Source organism: Sciurus carolinensis, chromosome 1 (assembly GCF_902686445.1).
Source record: "Sciurus carolinensis chromosome 1, mSciCar1.2, whole genome shotgun sequence".
NCBI lineage: Eukaryota > Metazoa > Chordata > Mammalia > Rodentia > Sciuridae > Sciurus > Sciurus carolinensis.
The window spans coordinates 161,670,061-161,689,115 of record NC_062213.1 but is presented as its reverse complement, the minus strand read 5'-3'; the positions used below and the strand labels follow the sequence as shown (position 1 = coordinate 161,689,115).

General features: G+C 40.2%; 1 protein-coding gene across 6 annotated transcripts in view; it reads left to right on the top strand.

The window, feature by feature from the left end:
- Fggy (FGGY carbohydrate kinase domain containing) overlaps nt 1-19,055 on the top strand; it is a 409,535-nt gene that overhangs the window by 22,424 nt on the left and 368,056 nt on the right. For all 6 annotated transcript variants that reach the window (XM_047521121.1, XM_047521094.1, XM_047521114.1 and 3 more), the window contains one exon: nt 16,295-16,406. In XM_047521121.1, coding sequence (XP_047377077.1) covers nt 16,295-16,406 — 112 coding nt within the window. The remainder of the gene's footprint in view (nt 1-16,294; nt 16,407-19,055) is intronic.

The window sequence follows — 19,055 nt, the reverse complement described above, 5'->3', positions numbered from 1 at the left end:
TAATAACAAAAACAGCATGGTATTGGCACCAAATTAGACAGGTAGACCAATGGTACAGAATAGAAGATACAGAGACAAACCCACATAAATACACTTATCTCATACTAGATAAAGGTGCCAAAAACATACAAGGGAGAGAAGATAGCCTTTTCAACAAATGGTGCTGGGAAAACAGGAAATCCATATGCAGTAAAATGAAATTAAACCCCTATCTCTCATCCTGCACAAAAGTCAACTTAAAATGGATCAAGGACCTAAGAATTACACCAGAGACCCTGCACCAAATAGAAGAAAAAGTTGGCCCAAATCTTCATGTTGACTTAGTACCAGACTGGCTTAACAAGACTCCCAAAGCACAAGAAGTAAAAGTAGGAATCAACAAATGGGATAGATTCAAACTAAAATCTTTTTCTCAGCAAAGGAAACAATCAACAATGTGAAGAAAGAGCCTACAGAGAAGGAGAAAATCTTTGCCACACGCACTTCAGAAAGAGCACTAATCTTCAGAATTTATAAAGAACTAAAAAGACTTTACACCAAGAATACAAATAACCCAATCAATAAATGGGCTAAGGACAAATAAATACAATTTTCTCATACTGACAAAGCGATGAAAAATATGCAATGGAGAAAAGATAGCCTCTTCAACAAATGGTGCTGGGAGAATTGGAAATCCATATGCAACAGAATGAAACTAAACCCATATCTCTCACCATGCACAAAACTAAACTCAAAATGGATTAAGGATCTCAGAATCAGACCAGAGACCTTGCATCTTATAGAAGAAAAAGTAGGTCCAGAGCTTCAACATGTCGGCTTAGGACCAGACTTCCTCAACAGGACTCCCATAGCACAAGAAATAAAAGCAAGAATCAATAACTGGGATAGATTCAAACTAAAAAGCTTTCTCTCAGCAAAGGAAACTATCAGCAATGCAAAGAAAGAGCCTACAGAGTGGGAGAAAATCTTTGCCAATCATACTTCAGATAGAGCGCTAATTTCCAGAATCTATAAAGAACTCAAAAAACTCTACACCAAGAATGCAAATAATCCAATCGACAAATGGGCTAAGGAAATGAATAGACACTTCACAGAAGAAGATCTACAAGCAATCAACAAACATATGGAAAAATGTTGAACATCTCTAGTAATAAGAGAAATGCAAATCAAAACCACCCTAAGGTTCCATCTCACCCCAATTAGAATGGCGATTATCAAGAATACAAGCAACAACAGGTGTTGGCGAGGATGTGGGGAGAAAGGTACACTCATACATTGCTGGTGGGGCTGCAAATTAGTGCAGCCACTCTGGAAAGCAGTGTGGAGACTCCTTAGAAAACTTGGAATGGAACCACCATTTGACCCAGCTATCCCACTCCTTGGCCTATACCCAAAGGACTTAAAATCAGCATATTACAGAGATACAACCACATCAATGTTCATAGCTGCTCAGTTCACAATAGCCAGATTGTGGAACCAACCTAGATGTCCTTCAATTGATGAATGGATAAAGAAACTGTGGTATATATATACAATGGAATATTACACAGCCATAAAGAATGATAAAATTATGGCATTTGCAGGCAAATGGATGAAACTGGAGAATATCATGCTAAGTGAGATAAGCCAATCTCAAAAAACCAAAGGACGAATGATATCGCTAATAAGTGGATGATGACACATAATGGGGGGTGGGAGGGGTTAGTGTTAGGGTTAGAGTTAGGGTTAGGGAGGGGGGCAAGAATGGAGGAAGGAAGGACTGTATAGAGGGAAAAGAGGGGTGGGAGGGCTGGGGGGGAAGGGAAAAAAATAACAGAATGAATCAAACAACATTACCCTATGTAAATTTATGATTACACAAATGGTATGCCTTTATGCCATGTACAAACAGAGAAACATCATGTATCCCATTTGTTTACAATAAAAAAAAATTAAAAAAAAATAAATGGGCTAAGGAAATGAGTAGACACTTCACAGAAGAAGATCTACAAGCAATCAAAAGATATATGAAAAAATGTTCAACATCTCTAGTAATAAGAGGAATGCAAATCAAAACTACCCTAAGATTTCACCCCAATTAGAATCTCTGTTATCAAGAATACAAGCAACAATAGATATTGACGTGGATGTGGGGGAAAAAGGTACACTCATACATTGCTGGTGGAGTTGCAAATTTGGTGCAGACACTCTGGAAAGCAGTATGGAGATTCCTTAAAAATCTCAGAATGAAGCCACCATTTGACCCAGCTACCCTACTCCTTGGCTTATACCCAAAGGACTTAAAATCAGCATACTACAGTGACACAGCCACATCAATGTTTATAGCAGCTCAATTCACAATAGCCAGATTGGGGAACCAACCTAGATGCCCTTCAATAGATGAATGGATAAAGAAATTGTAGTATATATACACACAATGGAATATTATTTAGCCATAAAGAAAAGTAAAATTTTGGCATTTGGAGATGAATAGATGGAGTTAGAAAATATTATGCTAAGTGAAATAAGCTAATCTCCCAAAACCAAGGGCTGAATGATTTCTTTGATAAGTGGATGATGATACATAACAGGGTGGCAAGGGGATAAGGGAAGAGTGCAGGAAGGATGGATTGTGTAGAGGAAAATGATGGGAGGGGAGGGGGCAGTGGGGAAGGAAAGATAATGGAATGAGATCAACATCATTACCATATATATATGTATGAGTACACTTTGTGTACAGAGAAATGAAAGTTGTACCCTATTTGTGTACAATGAATCAAAAAAAAAAGATCTGATTTTTTAGAACCACAAATCTTAATCATTCCAACAAGACAGGGAACATTGCGAATTTAGTGTATGATTAGGACTGAATTTCCATTAGGAAGAAGGTAAAGATAAACTGGAAGAATCCTTTAGCCAACAGACATTTGTCAAGCGTCCTTCTTTTATTTAATCTGCAAACATTTTTTGAGCACCTACTATGTACTTAATACTTCTTAAGCCCTGGTACCTATAGGGAAAAGAATACAAGAAGTTCTCTGCTCCTAAAGTTGAAATAGCTTTTATCTGCATGGAAAGCAAACAAAAACAAAAACACGTATGAGGTGAACGAGGTAACATTCATTCTGGGTTGGTACCTGCTAAATGAGAAGAGGTTGTGGGAGGAAGAGGGCCAAAGAGAGAGGTATCCATATGGGATTGAGCAATAATGTTAACTTCTCACATTCATAGAACTATTAAAGTTTACGTAGCACCTTCATATTTGACCATATTTGACCATCTTTACGAGTTAAGTAGGGAAGGGGTTATTATTTCCCTTTTATAGGTGAGAATTAAAATTGAGGGCCAGATGGTTAAGTGATTCTCCCAAGGTCACCAGATAGCATGTGACAAGCCTGGACCCAGACTGGTTAAATGTATGCATTTTTTTCACCACCAGCACCATAGACCTTTATCTTTTGCCTGAACTATTTTAAGCCAGCTGATGTCCTTGTATTTGCTCTTCCCTTCTCTGATCTTTTCTTGGCGACCGGAATGATTTTTTTCTTGAGTGCCAAATTGATCATGTTGCTCTTGTGCACTGCCTTGAGGGCTTCACACTCATGTCCGGATAGAAGTAGAATCTGGGACCTGCCTGCAGGGTGCTTCCTGGTCTGGCCCTGACCTGCTGTCCTGCTCATCTCCTGGTGCTTCTTCTGTCTGTCTGGGCTCCAGCCACACCCTTCAGCCTTAGACCTCCACACTGATCACCCCTGTCTGCACACTCTCCCTGCCTTCCACCCGCACACCTGAACTGCAGTGCTGGCAGAGGGACACAGGAAAGGTGACCCCGAGAGGCTCTGGAAGGAAGGTCTCCTGGGACTTGGTGAAGTGAAGAAGGCATCGAGGCAACATCAGAGTTTCAATTCTTGGAAGAACATTGGGGTTGCTGACATAAATGGAAGGCTTTGGCCTCTGGTTCCTTGCCTTACCATCCAGGGACAACACCGTACCTAAGGTAGGATGCTGTGTAGGTATCAGGTCAGGACTGGGTTTATGCATTTCTCCAGTCCCTAGAGTAGGTTTTGCACAGTTGATTGCTACCATAACCTTCCACGGAACATGCACCCTGCATAAGCTGTGTTAATCTTCCTTCTGTTCCCACCTCAGGACCTTTGCAGTAGCTTTTCCCCTGCCAGGCTCATTCCTCCCCAGGTTTCCACAAGGTCTTCTCCTGGCTCCTTCAAAGTCTTCCTCAAATCTCATATTCTTAGGGACCACTTTCCCTCTCTGGCACTCATGATCCCTCTGATAAACACTTTCTGTATATTATAGCTGCACTACATAGTTTCGTTGATTTATTGGCTATTGTCTATCCTCACTGAAATGTGATATCCAAAAGACCAAGGATTTTTAAAAAATGTTTTTCTCTCCATTGTTTACCAAATACCTAGAAGAGAGCACAGCTTGGCCTTAGAAGCGGCTCGATTGTATTTTTTGAGGACTGACTAAGTGTGGGTTGAAGTGTGTAGGCAACAAGGAAGGATGAAACTGAGGGAATGGGGATTGCGTAACTCCACGCCGAGCCCCGAAGCTGACAAAGGCATTCAAATCCATGTTTAAAGGAATACAGTACCAACCATGCAGACTTGTGTTGCAAGCTGGATTCTGTCTGAGAGGCTCTAGGATTTGAACCTTACTCTAAATAGAACTAAAGATAAAACCAGGTATGCACGCGACCCTCTGGTTCTCAGTGTGGAAGGTTTTCTAAGACACACCACCTCCCCACCCAATATGGCAGAGCTTGCTGATTTAAAACACATGAAGGATTGAACCAGTTCCCACAGAGAGAACAAAGAGATGCATAATCCTTTCCCCAAATATTTGTTCGCTGCCCCAGAGCTATGAGTTGACAGTTGTTCAACATGGACCAGGTTACCAAATGAGTCTGCAGAAATCTCCTTCTCTGGAAATTCTTTAGAAGAGCAATGTGCTTTCTCTCTAGCCAGGGACATTCTCTTGATGCCAAGTTGTTGGGGGTGAGTTTACTAAGCTGCTTTCTTTTCCCATTAATAAGAATATAAATAATAATCCTCAGGTCACCGGGTCAAGCTCCAGGGAACTTCTGGGTAGTGTGACCCTGACAGCCATCTTTCTGGGATGGTTTAGATGGTTTAGGAAGGCTGGAGTATGGGGGTGGCCCTCAGCTCTGGATAAAAGGACTGTAAGGCATTTTCCATAAGTTTTTTGATTTATTAAGTTTGTATTAAGTTTGTAAAGTTAGTGTAAGGCTGGGGAAGTAATAGTGGCTACCTAGCTCAATCAGGTTTAAATTCTTATTGCCATTATTATTATTATTTTTTACTTCCTTGTGAATGGTCTGTGTTTTAGAGGTGGAACCATTAAGCCTTTGTACCGAAAAGCCATGATTTCGATGTAGAACTCCATAGGTCTTCACAGGGCATTCATAAAATAGATAGAAGAAAACATATTCCTCCGTGCTACTGGAGTTACTCCCAGTGTAAACTCTCAGATTTGGGTCCATGCAATATTTTAATGCTGTTCTCCTTGCCTATTGCTTTTATATGTGCTTACCTGACACATTACATGCTGTACTTTGTACATAAAAATATTCTACGCACACAAGAAGACCCTGAGTGATTTTTCTATGCTGTACATTTCCTACCAAGTTGTACAGGATGCACAGTGCTTGAATCCTGTGACCTTCACCTGGGTGGTGCCTCCTACCCTTAGGAAACAGTGTCAGAAAGGCAATGAGATCAGAGCAGGAGTGGTGGAGCTGGGACCAGGTAGCTCTTTGAACACCACCTATTGTGTCTGTTTCTATTCCAGAGCTGTCAAAGATTTGGAGTTGTGTTGAGTCATCTACATTTTCTTACCCAGTTCTTCTTTTGACTCACTGCAGGCCTGTGCACAACAGGCTTAACCACAGCAAACGTGCACTCCATGGGCACCGAGGCTAAAAGGGCCACGCAGCAAGTAGAAGTTAGGGCTGGCTCAGAGACTGATTAATGTCCCACATGTTCAACCAGAATTGGAGGCAGCCAGTTTACCCTAATAAAAGCTGCTGTTTATTGTGCACTGAGTGCCAGATGTTGAGCTAATCACAGTGTATTTTGCTGAATTCTTGTAACATCATTGGGAGATGCAGATAATAGGCAGTAGCTTTCTGCAACCAAGGAAACAGTTGTGTGCCTTCCCGTAGTCATATTGCTAAGTAGCAGAGCCAGACTTTAAGGTAAAGTTAGTGTAAGACTGGGGAAGTAATAGTGGCTACCTCGTTGAATCAGGTATAGCTACTCAGGAGTCTGCCATTGGTCTTAACTGCCATCCACTGATTTCCAAGCCAGGTTGGAGGGACATTTCAGGCAGAGGAAGCCATGTCTGTAAATGCTATGGAGACCTAAACAGCAAGGCAAGGAACAGCTGGAATGTGGAATTTTGTACTATACCCTGCCTTGAGCCACAGAACCAGGGTGGCAGAGCTAGGATTGAATCCTGTTTTGTGACTCATTGTCATGAGGCCATGCTGCTATTACGGAATAGGTTTGGTGCTGTAGGGCAAAGGTGTTGTCAGTGGCCACAGAAGGATCACTAGCAAATGTATTCCCTAAAGAGAACAGGCTCTCACCTTAAGTGCGTCCCTTGGGCGAGGAAATTCTTTGATAATAAAGGTGAATGGTATGATATAATGGAACACAGGATCTGAGTTTGAATTCTAGCATGATTGTCTGCTAGCTGTGTGCTTGACTTCTCTGTGCCCACTAGCTCACCCTTCCCCTTTATGAAATGCAAATACTAAATGTGTCTTTTAGCAGGTTTTGTAAGGATTAAGTAAGATGGGTTATAAAAATATTGCACATAGAAGATGCTCAACATATGACAGCATGTTAATATCTATTTATAATATGATTTGAAAAAACAATGGTTTTTTGGTTGGAAATTTCCAACAATTGTGTGCAGCTCTTATTTGAGGAACATATTGAATAGTAAGGAATAGAATCCAAAATTACAAGACTGTTTTTCCCAAACAGGAAAAAGAATTATACTTTTTTAGATGAATTTCACCAAATAGGGACAGTCATTTTAGCATTTTGGGGTAGACTTTTATGGGATAGAAAATGTTATTGTCCTGTTTTAAGTTAGTGGAAAATGTTCAAGGTTGTGTTTGTTCATGTTTTTTCAACAAAGAAAACCATAGAAAAAATTTAAAATATAATTAATCAGTAAATATTCTACAATTGTAAAAATTATACAAAGTGAAAACATCTCTTCTCTAACTGCAGTTCTACCCTCAAACATCATTAACAATTTTTAAAAAATGTTTGCCTGATTAACAGATCATGGATATCTTTCCATTTTGTCTTTTATGGCTTAAATTTTTATTTTAAATATTTAACAGCTTTATAATTTACATATCATGAAACACATTCATTATAAATGTATAATTCAGTCATCTTAGTAAATTTGCTTAGTTGTGCAATCATGACCATAATCCAATTTTAAAACACTTTTATTCTTCCAAAGAAGTTCATTTGTGCCTTTTTAGTGTCAATTCTCAGCTCTAGTTGAAGGTAAATATTTTTCAGCTTTCTGTCATTATAGTTGTTCTCTTTATAAATTCCACATAAGTAGAATCATACAATAGGTATTATTTTGTGTCTGGCTCTTTTCACTTCTCCTGATTTTAAGGTTCACCCATGTTGTTGCCATATCAGTAATTTCTACCTTTTTCATGCTGAGTAGTATTTCATTGTATGGAAATACCATACTTTAACTTTTTGTTTAACTATGATGGACATTTGGTTTGATCCCAGCTTATTTGAGAGTGTATTAGCATGTTTCCCAACACTATAATAAAATGCCTGAGGGCAGGTAATGTATCAAGAAAAAAAGGTTTATTTAACTCACAGTTCTGGAAGTTCAAGGGCATGGTGCTGGCCTCTGCTTGGCTCTGGCAAAGGCCTCATGACAGATAGTAGTGGTGGGAGCACACGTGGGAGGGAGAGAACACATGGAAAGATAGGAAGCCCAAGAGAACAGGGAGTGTTCTTTTTACAACAACACTCTTGTGAGAACTAAGTGCAGTCCACAAAATAAATAAATAAATAAATAAAATGCACCTGTGCCTTGGGAAAGCATCCCCAGTGACCTCCTACTAATCTCCACCTGGTAAGTTTTCCATCACCTCTCACATTACCATACTGGTGACCCAGTTTCCAATACATGAAAAAACCTTGAGGGAAAAATCACATCCAAACCATGACATTCTGCCCCTGACCCCAAAGATTAATGTTCTTCTCACAATGCAAAATATAATCATTCTATCCTCAGTTGTCCCAAAATCTTAACTCATTACAGTATCACTCAAAAGTTCAAGCCCAAAGTCTTGTCTGAGACTCGAGACATTTTCTCAGCCGTGAGCCCCTATGAAATCAGAAAACAAATCACCATTCTTCCAAGTTACAATGGTGGGACAGACATAGGGTAAACATTCCTGTTCTGAAAGGGAAAAATAAAGAAGCACAAAGGCATAACTGACCCACAGCAGGACCTAAACCCAGAAAGGCAGACATTCAGTCTTAAAACTCAAGTCTTGCATCATGTCCCTGCTATGATAAGGGGTGGGACCCCATAGCTTCTGGACTCCCCCTTCCCAAGATTTTTGGTTGCAGGTCACATGGTTACTGTCTCTGGGTGTGTCTGCCTGCTGTCTGCAGCTTCCCCAGCAGACAGTATGCACTGCTGGCTATTCTTCTTTCCAGTTGAGGCTCCACTTCCCTGGCTACACTAGGCTTTTTCCCAGAGGAGTCTCTGCAGGAGATCTGATTGTGTGGCAGACTTGATTCTTGCTTTTATTTCTTGTGCTATGGGAGTCCTGTTAAGGAAGTCTGATCCTAAGCCAAGTTGAAAATTTGGACCTACTTTTTCTTCTATAAGATGCAGGGTCTTTGGTCTGATTCCGAGGTCCTTGATCCATTTTCAGTTGAGTTTTGTGCAGGGTGAGAGATAGGGGTTTAATTTCATTCTGTTGCATATGGTTTTCCAGTTTTCCCAGCACCATTTGTTGAACAGGCTATCTTTTTTCCATTGCATATTTTTGGCCCCTTTGTCTAGTATGAGAAATTGTATTTATTTGGGTTTATGTCCATGTCCTCTACTCTGTACCATTGATCTACCTGTCTATTTTGGTACCAATACCATTCCGTTTTTGTTACTATTGCTTTGTAATAGAGTTGAAGATCTGGTATTGCAATACCCCCTGCTTCACTCTTCCTGCTAAGGATTGCTTTAGCTATTCTGGGTTTCTTATTCTTCCAGATGAATTTCATGATTGCTTGCTCTATTTCTGTGAGCTATGTCATTGGGATTTTAAATGGAATTGCATTGAATCTGTATAGCACTTTAGGTAGTATGGCCATTTTGACAATATTAATTCTGCCTATCCAAGAACATGGGAGATCTTTCCATCTTCTAAGGTTTTCTTTAATTTCTTTCTTTAGTGTTCTGTAGTTCCCATTGTAGAGGTCTTTCACCTCTTTTGTGAGATTGATTCCCAAGTATTTTATTTTTTTCGATGCTATTGTGAATGGGGTAGTTTTCCTAATTTCTCTTTCTGAAGATTCATCACTTATGTATAAAAATGCATTGGATTTATGAGCATTGATCTTGTAACCTGCTACTTTACTGAATTCACTTATGAGTTCTAAAAGTTTTCTGGGGGGTTTCAAGATGGCGGACTAGAGGGCGGCTGCATTTCATGTTGCTCCAGGATGCAGGATTCAAAACAGGAGATAGTGAGAGACTTGGGACCAACTCAAAGCCGCCGGGTGAGTCTCTCCCGTTGGGGAGGCGTCCCGGATGGGGCGGTAGCCCCGGAACGCAGGGAACTTTGTGAAGTAGAGTTGCTCGGCGAGACGCCCCTCCCCCCACAGGAGCAGTAAACACGGACCACTGGGATCATCGTAGAGGAGGCGGCTCAGCACAGCGCTTGGACTCGGAGCAACCACTGGGGCTCCGGGCGGCTGCCTGAGGAGGAGCTGCGTGGCGAGCTGTTTGGACTCAGAGCGATCGCTTCTGAACACCGGGGGGTGGCCGGAGGAAGAGGAGAAGCGCAGCGGGTCGCTTGGTCTAGCAGTGACTGCATCAGAGCTACAGGTAGTTGCCAGAGGAGGAGCTGCGTGGCGACCTGTTTGGACTCAGAACAACCGCTTCTGAACACCGGGGGGGCTGACCGGAGGAAGAGGAGGAATGTGGCGGGTCGCTTAATCTAGGAGTGACTGCATCAGAGCTACAGGCAGTTGCCAGAGGAGGAGCTGCGTGGTGAGCTGTTTGGACTCAGAACGACCGCTTCTGAACACCGGGGGGTTGCCCGGAGGAAGAGGAGAAGCGCAGCAGAGCCACAGGCGGTTGCCAGAGGAGGAGGCGAGTGGTGAGTTGTTTGGACTCAAAGCGACCACTCCTGAACACCCGGGGGGCTTCCCCGAGAAGGAGGAGGAACAGGGTGGGTCACTTGGACTCGGAGTGACTGCCTAGGGCTACGGGCGGTTGGCGGGAGGAGGAGACGCGAAGTGAGTTGCTTGAACTCCTAGTGACTGCGTTGGAAACCGGGCAGCTGTCCGGAGGAGGAGGTGTATGGCGGGTCTCTGGGTCTCGGAGCTATTGTACGGGGCTCCAGGTGGCGGCTCAGAGGAGGGGCCGCATAGCCAGGCGATTAGGTGCAGAGCAGGGTCCCAGGACCAGCTGCTTGCTGGAACATCCGCACAGAGACACGCCTAGGGGCAGAGCGAAGTTTCCAGGACTGCGGGCAGATTCTCTGAGGTGGGGCAACCTAAGGAGACTCGTCTGTGAAGGGTGAGGCTCTCAGGCCCAGGAGGTAGGTCCGGGCCCCTGGGAACGTTGCAGAGGAAGATAGCCCAGTCCAGGCGGTAGTTGTAGATTGAGGGGAACCTGTAGGAGGGGAACTGACCAGCGAGAACTCCACACTGGGTGAGTCTTCCCTGCCGGGTGAGGTTTTCCCACAAGGACGGTAAAACCAGAGACACAGGCACAAACAGGCCTTGCCTCAGCCTGCAGCCTAGTTCCCCTTTGGATGACCATTGGTCAACAAGTGGAGGCATCTCTGCCCACTATCAGGGAATATACACCACCTGAGGGTCACCATCCCTAGAGAGGCAGCTTCCTTGTGGAGCACCGCATTATCAACTTCCTTCAAGACTGCAGGCTACTGAAGGATAAGAGGGGATATACTAGCAATCTTCAGGGACATTATAAGTCGATAGAGGAAATCTGCAATATCTTAATGACCCATTGATTCCTGAACAATATGAGAAAACAAGGGGAGAAAATGCCCCAAACAAATCTAGATGTTACATCAATAAAATCCAACGAGAGCATGGCAGAAGAAATGATAGAAAGGGAGTTCAGAATGTACATAATTAAAATGATCAGGGAAGCAAACGATGAGATGAAAGAACAAATGCAGGCATTGAATGATGAGATGAAAGAGCAAATGCAGGCATTGAATGATAGCACCAATCGACAGTTAAAAGAGCAAATACAGGAAGCAAAAGATCATTTCAATAAAGAGTTAGAGATACTGAAAAAAAACCCAAACAGAAATCCTTGAAATGAAGGAAACAATAAACCAAATTAAGAACTCCATAGAAAGCACAACCAATTGGATAGAACACCTGGAAGACAGAACCTCAGATATTGAAGACAAAATATTTAACCTTGAAAACAAAGTTGAACAAACAGAGAAGATGGTAAGAAATCATGAACAGAATCTGCAAGAACTATGGGATATCATGAAAAGACCAAATTTGAGAATTATTGGGATTGAGGAAGGCTTAGAGAAACAAACCAAAGGAATGAACAATCTATTCAATGAAATAATATCAGAAAATTTCCCAAATCTGAAGAATAAAATGGAAAATCAAGTTCAAGAGTCTTATAGGACTCCAAATACACAAAATTACAACAGACCCACACCAAGGCACATTATAATGAAAATACCAAACATACAAAATAAAGACAGAATTTTAAAGGCTGTGAGAGAAAAGAACCAAATTACATTCAGGGGGAAACCAATACAGATATCAGCAGATTTTTCAATCCAGACCCTAAAAGCTAGATGGGCCTGGAACAACATTTACCAAGTCCTGAAAGAAAACGGATGCCAACCAAGAATCTTATACCCAGCAAAACTTACCTTCAAATTTTACGATGAAATAAGAATATCATGCTAAGTGAGATAAGCCAATCTCAAAAAACCAATGGACGAATGATATCGCTAATAAGTGGATGATGACACATAATGGGGGTGGGAGGGGTTAGTGTTAGTGTTAGGGTTAGAGTTAGGGTTAGGGAGGGGGGCAAGAATGGAGGAAGGAAGGACTGTATAGAGGGAAAAGAGGGGTGGGAGGGGTGGGGGGGAAGGGAAAAAATAACAAAATGAATCAAACAGCATTACTCTATGTAAATTTATGATTACACAAATGCTATGCCTTTACGCCATGTGCAAACAGAGAAACAACATGTATCCCATTTGTTTACAATTAAAAAAAAAGTTTTCTGGTGGAATTTCTAGGTTCCTCTAAATATATAAACATGTCATCAGTGAACAGGGATAGTTTGAGTTGTTCTTTTCCAATTCGTATCCCTTTAATTTCTTTGGTTTGTCTAATTGCTCTGGCTAGAGTCTCAAGGACGATGTTGAATATAAGTGGTGAAAGAGGCATCCCTGCCTTGTTCCAGTTTTTAGGGGGAATGCTTTCAGTTTTTCACCATTTAAGATGATATTGGCCATGGGCTTAGCATAGATGGCCTTTACAATGTTAAGGAATGTTCCCACTATTCCTATTTTTTCTAGTGTTTTGAGCATGAAGGGGTGCTGTATTTTATTGAATGCTTTTTCTGCATCTATTGAAATAATCATGTGATTCTTAACTTTAAGTCTGTTGATATGGTGAATGACATTTATTGATTTCCAGATGTTGAACCAACCTTGCATCCCTGGGATAAAACCCACCTGATCGTGGTGCACTATCTTTTTAATATATTTTTGTATGCGATTTGCTAAAATTTTGTTGAGAATTTTTGCATCGATGTTCATTAAGGATATTGGTCTGAAATTTTCTTTCCTCGATGTGTCTCTGTCTGGTTTAGGTATCAGGGTGATATTGGCTTCATAGAACGAGTTTGGGAGGGTTCCCTCCTCTTCTATTTCATGGAATACTTTGAGGAGTATTGGAATGAGCTCTTCTTTAAAGGTTTTGTAGAACTCGGCTGAGAACCCATCTGGTTCCGGACTTTTCTTTGTTGGTAGGCTTTTGATGACCTCTTCTATTTCATTGCTTGAAATTGATTTATTTAAGTTGTGTATATCCTCCTTGTTCAGTTTAGGTAATTCATATGTCTCTAGAAACTTGTTGATGTCTTCGAGGTTTTCTGTTTTATTGGAGTATAGATTTTCAAAATAGCTTCTAATTGTGTTTTGTATTTCACTCGTGTCTGTTGTGATATTTCCTTGTTCATTCCGAATTTTAGTAATTTGAGTTTTCTCCCTCTTTCTCTTTGTTAGTGTGGCTAAGGGTTTATCAATTTTGTTTATTTTTTCAAAGAACTAACTATTTATTTTGTTAATTTTTCCGATTGTTTCTTTTGTTTTGATTTCATTGATTTCAGCTCTGATTTTAACTATTTCCTGTCTTCTACTACTTTTGGTGTTGGTCTGCTCTTCTTTTTCTAGGGCTTTGAACTGTAGTGTTAAGTTGTTTATTTGTTGATTTCTACTTCTTTTGTTGATTGCGCCCCATGAAATAAATCTTCCTCTAAGTACTGCTTTCATAGTGTCCCAGAGATTTTGATATGATGTGTCTTTGTTCTCGTTTACTTCTAAGAATTTTTTTATTTCCCTCCTGATGTCTTCTGTTATCCATTCATCATGTAATTATTTACATGTGTATTATTTAATCTCCAGGTATTGGAGAAGTTTCTGTTTTTTATTCTGTCATTTATTTCTAATTTCAATCCATTATGATCTGATAGAGTACAAGGTAGTATCTCTATCTTCTTGTATTTGCTAACAGTAGCTTTGTGGCATAAAATATGGTCTATTTTAGAGAAGGATCCATGTGCTGCTGAGAAGAAAGTGTATTCGTTCTTTGTTGGATGGTATATTCTATATATGTCGGTTAAGTCTAAATTGTTGTTTGTGTTATTGAGATCTATGGTTTCTTTATTCAATTTTTGTTTGGAACATCTATCCAGTGGTGAGAGAGGTGTGTTAAAATACAGTAAGTTTTGAAATCAAATAGCATACCCTTCTTTTCAAAAGGGTAAGGATCCGTTATGTCCTTTGCATTTCTGTATAAATGTTAAGAAAAGCTTGTCAGTTTTTACAACATTAAAGAAAGTAAAATATAACCTGCTATCTAGGATTTTAGTAGAAGTTATTTGGAATCTGTGCATTTGAAGAGATTGCCATCTTAACAGTGTTAATATAGAGTATTTCTCTAATGTAACTTTTTGTGTGTTCTGTGATTTCTGGGGGTTGGACCTTGAACAACTTCTGATAAATTCATATCTAACTATTTATTTTGATACTACTGTGAATGAAATTATTTCCTTAATTTCATTTTTTATATTAGTTTCTAGTATGCAGAAATATAATTGATTTTACATGTTAACCTTGAATCCTGTGGCCTGACTCTACTTGTTTATTATTTCTAGTAGCTTTTTGTGGTAGGATTTTTTTTTCCTTTAGGATTTTCTGCATATGGATGGGTCCTACTATCTGCACAGAAGGATTTAAATTTTTTTTAAGTTGTAAGTGGACAAAATATCTTTTTTAAATGTATCTATTTTTATGCAGTGTTGAGGATAGAACCCAGTGCCTCACATGTGGAAGGCAAACACTGTACCTCTATGCTACAGCCCCAGCCCCAGAAAGATACTTTAATGTTTTTTTCTCTTTGGTATGCCTTCAGTTTATTTTTGTTGTCTTATTTTGCTGGCTAGATTTTCCAGTACAAGATCAAATAGATATGGCAAAAGTGAACATTCTTGCTTTTTTTCTAATATAGAAAATTCATTTGTTTTATTAAATATGTTAACTGTAGGTTTTTGTAAATTCTCTATTTTAATTTGTGTAAGTTATCTTTTATTTCTCATTTATTGATTGTACTTATTTTTAAGAGGGATATTCTGCAACTTTCCACCTTGCGTTCCTGGGATAACTCTACATGTTCATGGTGTATAATGCCAACTTAATATGTTGTAAAACTTGTTTGTTAATATTTTGTTAAGCAAGTTTAAACCTACGTTGATGCCAAATACTGGTTTATTTTTCATGATGTCTTAATTTATCTTTGATATTAGGTTAATACTAGCCATGTAAAATTGTTGGAAAGTGTTTTCTCCTTTGCTATTCTAAATAAATTTGTATAGGTTTCATACTGTTTCTTCCCTAAATGTTTAATAAAATTCCCCACCCCGCAAATAATCTGGATCTGGAATTAAGTTAGCTTGTTTTCTTGCTTACTTGCTTTCTTCCTTCCTGTTGGTAGCTCTCTTTTTAAAGTTTTGAGTACAAATTTAACTTTTCCAAAAATTTTTCTCACTTTGTCCTGTGACTTTGATCAGTTTCTGTAGCCTAAAATGGTTATTTGTGATGATTTTGACCAATTTTATACTTATATTTTGCTTAGATTTGCTTCTCTCTTCATGCCATCACACCCAGAAGTTGCTTCTATGTTCTTTATGGTGTTCCATCTCATAGATGCGCCATAGTTTATTTTCCAAAAACAATTTCTTGTTTTTAAATATCTTCTCCTTAATAGTTTGCTAAGATAGATTCCTAGAAATGGGGCTGTTGGGTCAAATGATATGCATATTTTTTTTTTTAATGTATACCATCAAATTATTTTCCAAAATTTGTACTCAATCATTACAGTTAGCATAATGTTCAAGAAGACCCAATTTCCCATTTCTTGCCATTACCATATACTGTTAATCTTTAATCTTTTTACCAATATAAAAAATGGTATATTTTCATTTGCCTATCTAATTGTAGGACAGTTGGAAATATTTTCATATATAAACAATATGCACTAGCTTAATTTCTAATAGATTGGTTGTCTTTTTCTCATTAATTTCTAGGATCTTTGGTATTTTAGTGATATAGAACTCTTCTTATTTAGCTTATGTTGCAGATAATGTTTTGTTGTTCATTTCCTTCTTATCAGAACTTGTCTTCAAGCTGTCAAAAGCCCAGTGGTGTGATTTATGTTTTTGTTTGCTTTTAAAACAGAAAATTGTACAAGGGATCGATGTAAACCAAATTCGAGGACTTGGGTTTGATGCCACGTGCTCTCTGGTTGTCTTGGATAAACAGTTTCGTCCTTTACCAGTAAACCAGGAAGGTAGGACCATTCCTTTTCCTCTCCCTGGTGGGGGGAGGCTGGCTGGGGTGGCCTTGGCTGATTGGTGCAACATCAGCCACAGGTCTTCTACCACCAATGGGAGATGTGGAGGTGGAGGTGGAGGCCAGAAGTCAAAAGTTTGCAGAGCCTTCGGTGTGACTGAGATGCGTTGGAGCTGGGTCAGGGAGGGACTTGGCTTCCTAAAGCCCAAGAGCCACAGTAGGGAGCAGATGAAGAATGTGGGTTCCTTCTGGGGTGAGCTGTCTTGAAGCAGACATGGTTTGGTTTTGTGGTGGTGAGTGCTGGTGTTTGCGGTGCTTGTGACATTCCTGTACACTTTCACTTGTGTGAGTGCACCACGTCCAGTTCAAAGAACTAGAAAAGGGCAGGCAGGATGTGTACCCCATGGAAACTGGAAACAGATGGCCTCTCTTGTTTCACTAGTCATGCCAAAAACACTCACGTTCAATGACGGTGTTCTAATCGGTACTTGTGACTGTAGTAATGAGCTGTTTCAAATGTAGAGTGCCACTTGGGGCCAACATCAGAGATTTTTCTGGGGAATTTTAGCCAGTAGTGCTAGCACTAGGGTTGAACACCCAAGAATCTACACTAGTCAGAATTAAGTGGGCCAAGTTTGAGGAGAACAGCATGTGTGTGATAAACTCCTATTGATATTCAATAATAATGTAATAAGGAGAAGACATTAGGGATGGTGGAGACTGCTGTTCTGGACATTACATGTTCCATCTAAGCAGGGGACCCTAGGCATTGCCCATCTGCGGTTGCCAACATAGCCATTAATTTGGAAGAAATTTTGTATTAGACTGTTGTAGACACTGTTATAGCACCTTTCTTACTGGTGACTGTGGGACAGAAGAGTACACTGGGACACACTGAGTTGGAGTCACATGGTGACTAGGGCTTAGCTCTTCAGCTGTGATTCCTGGGATGAATCACTTAACCTTTGAATATCTGTTTTTTCCTGTGAGAGAACTGAAGAATGAAACAGTAGCTCCTCTAAGAGAAGCAAGCGTCTGATCCCTGAAAGCTCAGGGAAGTTTCTTCTGTGGGTTCATGTGTTCTTCAGGTCAAGGGAATGTGTTCCTCAGGTCAAGGGAATGTGTTCCATTCACTTGTGTGGAGCAGGGATAATTGTAAATGGCCTGCGCTGAAAACGTCTGTAAGGGAGTGAGCGGCTAGAGCGTGGTGGTAATGACCACCTTTTACACACGCACACTGACAGCCCCTCCTTTTCTCGATACATTTCTAGCACCTACTGTGTGCTATACTAAGCCCTATCTTATTGAGTGCTGGGACATCAAAGATGAATCTGAACAATCCCTGCCTTCAGTGGTCATCCAAGTTGGCCTTGTTCTGGCCAGTTGGATGGGCAACTGCAGTCCGGGCCACTCTAGAGAACAGAGGCCTGAGGAGTGGTGGTGGGCCTGCAGCAGCAGAGTCTTGGGGAAGGCTGCCAGCACTTCCTGTATTGGCCCAGTGAGTCAAGCGATTGTCTGTTAAGGATACACTAGGAGAAAGTCTCATCTTGGCTGGGACTTTAAATTTTAAAAGTCCTAAATTTCAATGAATCTATATTGTCTGATTGACTAAAATTGTTGTGTTTTGCTTTTAAACTGACTGTGCATTAGTACTAACTGGAGATCTTTTTCATAATTACCATTCATGAGCCCACCCCCAAGATTCATGTTCACTTGGCTTAGGGTGGAGCTAGGGCATGGCCATTTTTTTAAAAAAGTTTCCTTGGTAACTCTGATATTTGGAGAGTCTCTGGGTGCAGATGAGTGGACAGTTAAAACATCAGGAACAGACGTCTGAAGCGGGAGAAGAGGGTTCCTTGTTAACCCAGTTGAACACCCCTGGATGCCATCTTCCAGGGTGAAATTGCCACCTGTTAACAGGTCCTCTATTAAAGAGGGAGCTAGGTTACAACCCTAATTATAAGTGTTGAAATAACTTTATTCCACCTGAAAAGTTAAAATGTACCCATTCATCAGCTGTACCCAGCTACCGGTGCCCACACCAGTTTCTTGCCTTTCAACAGATTATATTAAGTTGGATCCTACCTGAGGTGGATTATTCTTTGCTCAAAAATGAAATCAGAATATTAAGATGGTTTAAAGATTCTTTAAAGACTGCTTCTGCCTACAAGGCAGGGACCCACTCTGACTTGGTTGACTGGAGTAACCGTGAGGAACAGGGAGGGAGTGGGTTACAGAGATGACAAGCAGGGAGTGGGGTCACGGAGATGACAGATAACCCCAGTCACCATGAACACCAAATCTGCAAGGTGGGCAGGGGTGCTGACGTCTTTAGATGTTAACCAAAAAATTACCCTATGTAAATGTATGATTACACAAATGGCATGCCTCTACTTCATGTACAAACAGAGAAACAAGATGTATCCCATTTGTTTACAATAAAATAAATTTAAAAAATAAAATAATTTTATAAAAGAACAAAAAATATATACAGATATCCTAAAATATTCTCAAAGCAGTTCAGGTCAACTGAGTTCAACAAATATTTATTGATTTTCTGTTGAGAGGAAATTTCTATGCTAGGTTCTGGAAATCTAAATAGGGATAGATATAATCTCAAAATATAACCTGAATATTACCTGAAATT